A 12,630-nucleotide genomic window follows, 5' to 3' on the forward strand; every position below is an offset into this window, starting at 1 on the left:
TTGCTGCATAACCAAAGGTCTACAGCCACTCTTGTATCCTCAGCTATATACTCGGGCTGGAGAGATGGCTCAGTGGTTAAGAACACTGTCAGATCTTCCAGAGGTCCTGAGCTCAAATCCCAGCAACCACATGGTGGCTCACAACCATCTGTAATGAGATCTGATGTCCTCTTCTGGTGTGTCTGAAGACACCCCACAGTATACTCATATATAATAAACAAATAAATCTTCAAAGAAGAAAAAATACTCTAAAACATTCTTTTGTTGGGGAGATGGTTTTCAGGACAGGGTTTCTCTGTGTAGCCCTGGCTTTTCCAGAACTCAGTCTGTGGACCAGGCAGCCCTCAAACTAAGAGATCTACCTGTCTTTGCCTCTCCAGTGCTGGGATTAAAGGTTTGTGCCATCACTGCCTGGCTATAATATTTTTTAGGTACAGAATAAAGGTCAGCATTGTCTTTCTACTCAGGTTCCATCTGACTAAAAGTCCTTGTGTGCGCCCAACAGCACCTCAAACCTTCTTACTCAGGATGTAGCCAATTAACCAGCCTGCTTTGCTGACCAGTCCTTGGAGAAATCGAAACGCCAACATCCAGGCATAGTTGGGGGAAATCGCCATGAGAACCCCAGAAATAGCATTGATGAGAATGGTGACCAAGAGGCAGAACTTTCGGCCAAACCTACGGAGCAGAACCAAAACAGGGTGTGGAATTAGTGTGTGTATTCGTTGTTTCTCCTAGCGCCGTGGACAAAGCACCTGGTAAAAGCAGCTTATGGACGGAGGAAAGGCTTTATTTTGGCTGACAGTTCTGGGGGAGGGGAAGTCAGCTCGAGGACCCTGAAGACCTTGAGGCAGCTGGTCACACTGTATCTGTAATCAGAAAGCAGAGAGCAGAGGATGCTGGGGCTCAATTCACACTCTTCCTCTAGTCCAGCCAGTTCAGCTCATAGAACAGTGATGTCTACAGTCAAGGCAGATCTTCTATGTAACTCTCACAGGCACTCCCACGCCTTTGTCTTCTAGGTGATTCCACATCCCAACAAATCAACAATACCTTCTATCACAGTTGGATTCATGAAAAGTTGGAGAAGATTCAAAGACATTATAAATATGTGACTAAAATATGAGGTCAGTTCTCAATTCTAGACATATGAATTGATACCACCTCGCAACACACACACACACACATACACACACACACACACACACACACACACACCACATTCATACCCACATTACACACATTCACCACACCACACACACATACCACATGCACACACATACCACACATACGCAAACACACCACACACACATACCACATGCACACACATACCACACATACGCAAACACACCACACACACCACACACACACTGTACACATACACCACACACACCACATACCATACACACACCACACACACATACCACACACATACACATACCACACATACACACACCACACACACACCACATACATACCACATACACACACACCACACATACACACACCACACACACACCACATACATACCACATACACACACACCACATACACATCACACACACACATACCACACACCACACAAACACCACACATACACACCATACACACCACACACACATACCACACACACACACACATACCATACACACTACATACACACCACACATACCACATACACCACACACACACACACACACACATACCACACACACACCACATACATACCACACACACACCACACACTCATACATATACCCTCCCAACCCCTGACTTCAGCTCTGTTTAGTAATTTGTGAGGCTACACTGATAAATTTAAAGCTTGTTGAGCCTCCTTCACCCAGGTACTGTGGCTACCCGAAGAGAGTTTTCTCCCTCCAGACCTTCCAGGGGTGGATGCCTTAAAAGTCCAGTCAGATCATAGAGCAATCCACGAGCTGGGGGTTTGGTATTTCATTTCCAGACAACTGCCTCTCTAAGAAAATCTCCATGTTGGTTTCCCACAGTTATTGTTTTATTTGTTATGAGGCATCTTGGTGGGATGGCTTCTATATTTTTAGTTGAAGAACTCAGGTTTTATCAGTCTGGGGACTGGGAGCATTGTCCAAGGACACAGAGTAGAGAGGGATGTTGGATAAATTATTCAACATTATGGCATTTCTTTACATTGAAAGTAAAAACCTGACAATATTTGGAAAAAGGGATTCCATGGGTATTAGATATAGATTGCTCAGGGCTTTATCTTTAGCTCAGAGCTGACACTAAGGTTTTCCCCTAAGGACCCATGTATCAAGAACTTTGTCCTCAGTGTGACAGTGTTGGGAACTAATGAATTCTGAGGAGGTGAATATGGACAGTAGGTTTCTAGATCATTGGGGACCCGTCCTTCAGAAGAGAATAAAGCAGTACTCTGGGGCTCTTAATTGGTTCTTTGTCTGTCTCTGTATGTGTGCGCATGTGAGTGTGTGTGCATGTATGTGTGCACATGTGGAAACAGAGGCTAACCTCAGGCATCATTCCTAAGATGCTGTTCTTGGTTTTTGAGATAAGGTTTCTACCTGGTCTGAGACTCACTGACCGACTATTGAACCCCAGGGTTTCGACCTCCACAGTGTTGGAATCCAAGAACACATAACCATGCTTGGCTTAATTATTTTGATTTATGTACTGTGTGTGTGTATTGCCGGCATGTGTGTCTGTAAACTATACACATGCTTGATACCCACAGAAGCCCACCGAAGGCATTATTGGATCCCCTCGAACTGGACTTACGGATGGTTGTGAGCCACCATGCTGGTGCTGATATTGAACCCAGGTCCTACTCCAGAGCAAAAATTGCTCTTAACTGCTGATTCGCCTCTCCTCTTCTCTGCACCACTGCTTTCTAACCATGTGTTCTGGGAGAGAACTCAGAGCCTCATGCTTACACGACAAGAACTTCATCTATGGAGCTATTGCTCCTGCCCCAAAAATAGATCTTAAGAGAGTAAGTTGTTATGAGTGAGTCTGGTCCCCAAATGGCACTCTGGATCTATCTTGTAATGTGGCTTTTGTCTTCTACGGACAATCCTTCACCATCCTGTTACCTTCCATGAGCACCTCAGCAGAGGTGAGCTGATGCCAGCGTCATCCTCTTGGGCATCTGGAGCTATGAGCTGACTAACACCACTTCCTTCACGAAGTCACTCAGTCAGAAGGATTACATAGTAACAGAAAGTAGTCGGCTCTCAGAGTGGACTTGGAGCTCATCACTTCCCATCATGCCCTCCTGGTGGTGTCTCATTCACTATTAGTGAATATTGTTCAGTAGTTCATAGATGACTGACTATGTTGTATCTAATCTACATATAATGTTTGTTCGACTGGCCAGTCTTCATCAGCACCGGTGTATGCTCTCATGATAACTCAGTATTCAGTAGTGACTTCTATTTGTGGAAAGATGCTTCCAGGGGGCAGATCAGATATTAACTAACCATCTGAAAATGATCCACGGCATTATTAATAATTATCCCAGGCTGTTAATGTTTTCAGTCTGAAATGTAAAATTTAAGTTGTCTCTTCAGTCAAGTTGTCTCATAGTCAACTACTTATCTGAAAGTGGTTTCAACTGTGTCACTTCCAAATTCTCCACCAGTGGCTCCCACGGTAACACATAACCCTGCAATGTTTAGTGCCAAAGGGGTGCTTCACTCTCTCTGGTGTTCCTTCCTGTTTCTAACCTTCTGACACTGTGATGTGGCATTGGCATCTACAGACTTTATACTCAAGATCCAGTTGATCAAGATATCATTGTAGGGCTGAGAAGATGCCTCGGGAGGTGAAGTTCTTACTGAGAACATGAACACCTGAGTTTGAATGTCAAGCATCTACACAAAAAGCCATGTGTGGTGGCATCACTGGGCGGCGCATACACGTGCTCCTCAGGAATTACTGGCTAGCCAGTCCAATTGAAACAGCCAGCTCAGGTTCAGTGAGAGACCTTGTTTTAAAAAATAAGGCAATAAATGAAGATGTTCCATATTGATCTCTGGCCAATACACACACAGACACACAGACACATACACACACAAAGACACACACACAGATACAGACTGACACACAGAGACACATGCACACATACACACACAGACATAGACACACACACACACACACACATATATATATATATATATATATATATATATATATATGCACAGAAAGAGAGACATATACATACAGACACACATAGACACACACACAGACACACATACAAACACATACATATACACAGTGACACATGCACACAGACACACACAGACACATACACATACAGACACATACATATACACAGAGACACATGCACACAGACATATACACAGACACAGACACATACAGACACATACATATACACAGAGACACATGCATACAGACATATACACAGACACATACAGACACACACACAGAGACACATGCACACAGACACACACACACAGACATATACACAGACACACAGACACATACAGACACATACACTCACAGATACACATACATACAGACACACAGATACATACACAGACACACACACATGTTTGCATGCAGGAACACATCCACGCAGGAATTTATGCATGCACATGTGTACAAAAGCACACATAAAAATCTCAATGTTTTAGGTAAATCTATGGTTCTAGCTACATGTGGTATATGGGCCATAGGCTGAGCATACCTAAAACCTTTTCCTTAGAGTTTACAATCTGGAAACATTTACTCAAGTGATAACTTCTCAGCACCTAGTGAATTTAGGTACCCAGTAAAGCCATACTGATACCATTATAGAGGGACAAAACTCTTTGGCTGGAAAAGGGAAATACATTACTGAACAGTCCAAGCAGGGGAAGTAAGCCCACGTTGCCCCAATAAAAGAGACAGTGCTTTTCTCTCTTCTAAGAAATGTTGGAAGTCTGAGTCAGTAGCTTGAGATACCTCCTCCTACCACACACACCTCACAGTAATTTGAATTATTTAATGAAAAACAGACAGAACCAGAGTGGTTGGGTATCCCTTTGGATTGTCCTTTAGCTGTCTATTGCTCAGTATAGAAATCAGGGCCTCCTGCATCAGAGGAGGGGTGAACAGCATCATTTGGGATCTGGATAAAGATGCAGAGCCGCAGGCTTATTCAATCAGATGGATCCTAGTCTGACTTATAATAAAGACTGGGCTGACTCCTAGGTTCATTAATATCCAAGAAGTGCTTTGATTCCATCCTGCCTCAGTTTCCTTCTCTGTGAATGGTAGGTGGTAAAATCTACTTTTACAAGGCTGTCATGGTCCTAAAAGAGATCAAATGAAGGTATCTAGTCAAACAACTCCTCTGTGTGACAGGTGGAGGGTTTGTTTCTTATGATGCTGAACATTTGGTTACAACTGCTTCCACTGGGCCAGCAGACCTAGACTCCAGGAGTAAGAGTTGCCAATCAATTGTTAAACATGGCCATTGTTAAAGATCAACTGATACACTAACAATGTAAAGAAGTTACATTAAAATAGGAGAAAACCAGGTGTAAACTATGTGTTGCTTGCTACTTGCTTATTGTGTCTGATCACCTGAGTTGTCTGCTCTCCCTGTGCTTCCGTGGAGGAAATGCTGTTTCTAGACACCTCTGATGGACACGTTCTCTCCAGAAAGTTTGCTGTAAAATACCTGTAAACACACCACTAAATACAGCACTCATTATTCCTTATTAGAGCACACTGCTTGGGACAGATGAAAGACCGCTTTTCTGGGTGTCAGGCGACACTCCAAAACCTCCCTCAGAAGTTGTGAGTGAAGAAATAAATCAGACATTTTAGGAACCAACTAATCTCAAAATCTACGCCACAAAGTAACCCTAGAAAATTGGACTTCCTGCAAGACCATTTATCTTTCTTCTTTCCTTCCTTTCTTCCTTCCCTTCCTCTCTCCTTTCTTTTTCTTCTTCCCTCCTTTCTTCCTTTCTCCTTTCCTCTTTCTCTCCTTCTCCTTAACCCCCCCCCCCTTTCAATATTCTTATCTGGATAATTTCAAAACACCCTCCTGGCTTTCTTCTAAACCCCACACCCATTAGGTATTAGGAAATGTTTTAAATTCTTTTGGGGGGGGCAACAATATATTTGACTTGAATGTTGGTTACAGTTTGTGGACAAAATGGGTTCCCATGACATTCCTGACCCCTTGCCTGAGGGCTAAAGTTGTATGCAGAAGAGAAATGCATGCGTGTTGTCCTGCTTGTGCTTGGCTCCTTGCAAGCACGTGGGACAGAAGAAAAAGCAATAAGCAGCAAGACTCCAGCCGGCTTTGGGGAAAGAACTACAGACCCACTGGAAGCCTCTGGGGGAACAATAGGGAATAGCAGCTTCCTGGAGATTACCTGCATAGAACCAGAAGGGATGAGCTCACTTGAGGGGAAGGAGAGGTGGTGGCATTGTGCTGCAAGAAGGGATTGAATTTGGCCTACCTGAGTGGGATGAGAATAATTAACAGGCTTCGGCAGCCCGAGCGTGGCTGTCACCTGCGTGTGTGACAATTCCTAGAGATCTGGTGTTAATGTCCATCCGGATGTACCAAGAAATGGGTGAACTGGAGTTGCCTGACCAGTGGCCAGTGAATGAGTTTGGATCCTGGACCTCCTCACTAACGTGTCTGTCTTGACTTCACGGGCAGCCTGCAAGAAGCCAGCCATCCCCAGTTCTGTGTCATCACAATAAAAACTAATGACCTCCCCCCACCTCCACCTCACAGCCACCCACAGCCAGTCCAGGAAGAAGCCAGCCAGGGAGGCTGAGCAGACAGTTCCAAATGCATTGTGACTTTTGGCACAGGGCCTCCGCCTCCATCCATTCTCCCTCCTGCTGCCAATGGGGCCTCAGGCTCAGTTCCTTTGCAATGTTGATGCCAACTTGGTGTCTAATCACAGAACGCTGTCTTACAGTTAGATTACATTCCCAGTAGAGAGAAAGAGTTAGGTCAGAGAAGGCAGTGACTCGGTTGCTGTATGCTTCTGAGTCAAATACGTACTTTTGCAGGCCGATCGCTTAATACGGTCATTATTTAAAAAGCTATATACACTTTAATTTTCAATAAAAAAACAAGTGCAATAATCATGGAAAGCATATCGCTTTCTGCTTCTGTTGTATCTGATCATCTGAGGCTGTTTGCACCAACTGCATTCACGTGATAGGAATGCTATTTCTGGCTATGTCTCTCCGTGGACACATACATAAATCTTACAAATGTATCATCACGCTGTGTGTGACGCACATAAACACACAGGTACATGTCACTATGCTATCAGGCGACTGGCAGTTAGAGGGGCACTGTTCAAGCCACAGAGTCCAGTGCCTGGCTTATGGGAGACGCTCTGCACATGAGGGGCGTTATTAATATTGTGTCATTGACCTTGATAGCCAGGCATCTACGGTGCTTCTTAATCTCCCTTCTCTCTGTGTTGAGGCCTCCCTTCCTTGCTTATGGTCATCTACAAAGCAAAGATGTCTGTCTGTTACTTAACTGCATCCTACATCCTATCCCTATACCCAACAGGTTAATTATAACCCCATTCTTCATAGAAGGGAACCACCATTCTTCATAGAAGGGAAGCGTCTCTCTACAGCAGATGGCAACCGTGACAGGACACAATGTAAAGATCAATGACTTATGGGGCACCGAGCCCAGCGAATACACCCGCAAACGTAGCTCCTGCATCCCTGCCTCAAGGGAACATCATGGAAGAGGCCCGAAAAGATGTAAGGGCAAGTCTAAAGTCTTCCTCTTTTAGACATGGCTGCATAGACAATATTAATAGACAGGACAATGCAGAAGAGGGACAGTCTCACAGGGCCCCACCCCAGAATCATTGCAGGCAGCTAATGATTGCCAAGAGAGTAAGAACCAGCCTCTTCCAGCCACGATCTCCTTGATTGGTTCTCCTGGTTCTCCTGGTCAGCCCGGAAACCACATCCCCAACAAAAACAGGCACAGCAGGTTGTAGTTACATATTTGTCCACATGTATGTGTGTAACAACAACAATCAAAGAAAAAGAGGCTGTAGATATGAGAGCTGGGGGCACTGAACTGGAAGGAGGAAAGGGGACAGGGATGATGAAACAATATTTTAATTAGAAAGGTAAAAATAAATGAAGAAATAAAAGGCACACAAATTAAAATTTAAAAAAAAAACTTTTTTTTTTTGTCCAGTGAGCAGGGATCTATAATGGTGACAATGAGAACCTGGAGGCACAGCTGGGCCAGTACCAAGCCTGAATATGGATGGACAGAGGCATAGAGCCTGGTATCGGGGCTTCCGACATATGAGGATTTGCCAGCCTGCATCGGCAGAGATCACAGCTCCTGAAGCCTCATGACCACGTCAGGGGCAGTGAGGACAAAGAATAGACTGAGAATCTCAAGGGAGGGTAAATCATTGGTGGCTTTCCTCCTCTAGCCCGGAAGGTGGTTGAAACCTCCTTCCCTGACCTCCAGAGTATCTGAGAGTAAACATGAGTCATTGTTATCAAAGCAGCGGAAGAAATGCCAAGATTATAAAAGTAACCATTAAGGCAGGTGGGAGCAAGTGGTCTCTCTGTGTGTTTGGGGTGAAGAAGGATTCGCGCAGGGTGGGTGAGCCCAGAGTACTGTCTGAACCTGTGGGTTATTTTAAAAGCCCTGCAGGCATTTCACCTACCTGTCCGCTAGGTAGCCAATCCACACAGCACCGATGAAAAACCCCACATTCACTACTGACTGAAACAGGTCCAGCATCCAGGAGTGAGCACACACTAGGTTAAACTGTCCAGATGTGCAGTGCCGTCCAAGTCGGGGTAGGAGCAGAGGGGTGGGGCAGGGCAGAGAGGGAGAAAGTGTTATTAGAATCTCCTTAGACACATTCACATCAGAGTTCTTCAAATAGGTCTAACTGGGAGTTCCTGGGAGCCCCAGAGATTCAGCTGATTACTGTGTGGCACTTACTCGAATATTTCTTGAACCGAGTGCCGCTTCGGAACCCATACTAACTTTCTATACATTGCCAAAAGATTTCCCCTGGACTCCACTTAGCATTCCATCTGACAGCGTGAGTCTGGCATTTGGCTAAAGCATTGGCTCTATGGGCTGAAAGCAGGTAGTAGCTTGACTTACAGACGAATGCATTTTCTCCCATTCCATTCCTAAGACACAAATGTGAGTGGAGGCAGACACCTGATAAACATGTCCAGCTAGAGGAAAGAAAGCTTTGAACCACTCTTAGCTGCCTTTTTTAAAAATAGGGGGATTCAAGGTGTCCTGCGGTGACTGTTTTGCTTGTTCTGCTTTGCTTGGAAGGCGGGAGAAAATGGAGCAGACCAGGGACGATCTTCTAACATCCGTTCTGCCATTTCTAATTCTGCAGCCTGTGCACAGCCACGTTCTTCTGCTGTGGCCTCAGTTTCCTGACCTCTGTACAGAGGGATGGGGTGAGTTACTTTGCAGAGCTGACTTAGAGCGGCGTGATGTCCGTTCTGGGAGCCTTGATGTGGCCTGAAGCCCATTTCAGATCTCCCCATGACCCCTACAAGGCTCCCCCACTAAGGACCAGGACATCCCCTGGGAACCCAGGCAGTCCTTTTCAACTAGCTGCCTAACAGCTCCGTGTTTGCAGGAAATCCCACAGTACGTTTCCACGCTTGCTTTTCACGGAATGAGGCTTCACAATTAGATCATGCGTATGCGTGTGTGTGCATGCATGTGAGCGTTCATGTGTGCATAGATGTGTCCACTTGCACAGGGAGCCAGAGAACAGCCCTTGCTGCCATTTCTCAAGAGCAAACCATGCTTTAATTAATTAATTAAATTAATTTAAATTAATAAATGAAATTTAATTAATTAATTCAAAGGGCCTTTCATTGGCCTGAATAGTGCCAACTAGGTTCGGCTGACTGCCTAGCAAGCCTTGGGAATCCACCTGTCTTTGGTTCCCTGGTGCTGGAATTACATTCACGTGTGCCCACACCTAGATTTCCCCCACTACATCCCGTGGATTCTGGAGCCTGAACTCCGATTCTCGTGCTTACAAGAAAATGCTTTACCTATTGAGCCATACCCTCAGCCCATGACTATATTTTTTTTCCTGTTTAAAACACTTTTATCATCATGGTCTGTGTGTATCGTATGTGACTAGGTTTTTCCGTGCCACTGCATGTGTGTGGTTCTCTCCATCTGCTTTTACAAGGGTTTATAAGGTCAGTCCGTTGACCTCAAGTTTGCAGGCTTTCTTTGCAAGTGCCTGGACCCCCTAAGCCGTTGTGCCTGCTTCTGTGACTATTCTTTTTAATAAAAAAAAATAATAATTAGGTCATGGTCTAACCCACAGCCTCAAAGTTTCCTGTGGACATTTTGACCACGATAAAGAGGAACAAATATCTCTGGAGAGAGGAGCACATCTTATAATAAGACCCCTTAGCGGAGCCTAGGAGTCAGGGGAGGGTCACACTCTTTCTGGTGATATTAGTGTGGTGGAATAGAAAGACTTCCGGCAGATGTGACTCCCAGGAGCGTGCCCACATCTGGCATCATTTTCGGGCGCCCCGATGTGCACTTGCTTGTTGCTCATGGCTGAGTCCCGCACATACCAGCCTCATGCCCACCACCATCAGCGGAGTACTCCCTAACTACCTCAGACAAGTGAGAGGCTGCATGCTTTTACCAGGAAGCTAGGATTTTATAAGGCCTACGGGTCCAAAAAAAAAAAAAAAAAAAAAAAAAAACGCGTCTGGACAAGTGTAAGAACCATGCATTTCCTGCTTCTTCCTTAAGACAGACTCTTTTGCATCCTAATTCCTGAGCTCACTTACCTCAGTGACGACGGAGGAGCGGGGAGTGTGGTACACCCAGCCATGCTCGCAGGGGCTCAGTGGCAACTGGCTCCTGTTGGCAGCCAGGCGGGACAGTGGGTCCACGCAGTCAAGGGTGCTCTGGTTCCAGTCCACCTCATACCTCATGCACTGGCTGAGGAAGGACGCCTCCTCCGAAGACCCCAGGCCCGGCACGGTGTAGTTCAACTCCTCTGCAGGGCTCCAGCCACACCGATGGCTCAGCTCGGCCACCCCAGGGCTCCAGCAGTGGTGATTGGGGGTAAATCCCAGGAAAACGATGCCCACATAGATGGGGGTGAAGGCAGCGGAGAGCAGAGCTAAGAGGAAAAATGTTTGCTTCTGAAAAAGGTGGAATTCCCCTATATGTTCTAAAATATCATCCACGGTCGGCATGGTCCCTGGAGGTGGCTGTTCCTGAGGCTTCACCTACAGGGCTCCAAATGCTGCTGAATGAAGGCAGCTGTGGTCAGATCAGGACGACTCTTGACCAAGAGTCAAAGGGTGAGCATTAGCTTACTTAGAGAGGGACCAGCCTTCGGGTCAGACTTCCCTCGGACAGGCCAACTTCTAATCGCACCTCTCCAATGGGGGAAGATCTTGCTGCCCGGAAATGCCCAGAGCAGGCCCTGGAGTGTGATGTGTTTATTGTAACCTCATTCTCTGTGAGTTTGTCTCAGCCTCACAGCAGCATTACAAACAATCCCTTCTCTGTATCCCACGGGGAGAAATCTGAGTCTCTTAACATATCACAGCTGGTTAATCTTTCCCTAGCACGTTAAGTGGCAGGGAAATTAATATATCCCCATCACCTACACAGCCGGCCTCTCCTGTAGGTGTCACAGAGACATACATGCACGTGGTTATACATGCCCAGTGTGCACCAGGGTCAGGGGTCCTGGATCCAAACTCCTGGATCCCCCTGAAAGCAAAGCACTCGAGCGACATGCTGTGGCGGCCTGCTTTGATTTCCCTCAAATTGGATCGTTCTGACTTTTCAAAGGGTTTATTCCGGTTTAGCATTCTTACCTCTCAACCCTGGTGTGTCCTTCCTCTTCACCCACTTGTGAAGAAAGAGTAACAAATGTGTCTCATGTATAGGTCAAGTGCAAATGCAGGACATGGGTGTGTTTGTTCCCTCGTCATTCCGTGGTTCCAGGTTGTTCCATCTGTGTCAGTAATCCTCACCTAGGGATGCTCCTTCAGGATGCTGGTAAGGGTTTCCAAATGCCAGGCAAACAGGCAGTCTCTCTGCTGGACACAGGATCCCAGAGGAGAGCGACGCTGCCAAGCAAAGCAAAGAAGGGTGGCCTGCTGACAAACCTGCATTATAAAGCTGGAATGTAACATCTGTCTGTCAGTCTGTCTCCCTTCTGTGTGCGCCCCCTCTTCCTCTCTCTTTCCCTCTTTCTGATTTCTTGCCTTCCTTCTCCTCCTCAGCCCTCCTCCTTTTGTTCTGTCAAACAATCAGTGGGCTTAACAGCTCAGTCCAAAGGCAGTGACCTATAGTAACCTTTCTTATCCTTGCAGCTGCAGGCTGGACACCGTTGAGGATGCCCGTGACTGCCTGCCATGGCCTCGTCTGGCTTCCAGAGATGCTCCATTACCTGGGCCCCTGCAGCCCCTTGGTCATCTGCTTATTGAGTGGGTTCAGAGCCTTTTAGGGATTTCCTCAGTCCTGTCCAGACATCCTAAGGGACTACGTCAGAAGCTGAGGCTACATCTATTATTCACTGGGCAGGCCGTGGGAGTGGGCTAGTTCAAAAGCAA

At 46.1% G+C, this 12,630-nt stretch overlaps 1 protein-coding gene across 1 annotated transcript in view; it reads right to left on the reverse strand.

Annotated features, from left to right (window-relative positions):
• LOC308439622 (solute carrier family 22 member 2-like) overlaps positions 1-11,256 on the reverse strand; it is a gene marked incomplete at its 5' end in the record, with an annotated part of 38,743 nt that extends 27,487 nt beyond the window's left edge. The window contains 3 exon segments of the mRNA XM_080941508.1: positions 524-678; positions 8,700-8,803; positions 10,843-11,256. Coding sequence (XP_080797634.1) covers positions 524-678; positions 8,700-8,803; positions 10,843-11,256 — 673 coding nt within the window.
• Between the last annotated feature and the right edge of the window lie 1,374 nt (positions 11,257-12,630).

This window comes from Micromys minutus, assembly GCF_963924665.1.
Source record: "Micromys minutus genome assembly, chromosome: 30".
NCBI lineage: Eukaryota > Metazoa > Chordata > Mammalia > Rodentia > Muridae > Micromys > Micromys minutus.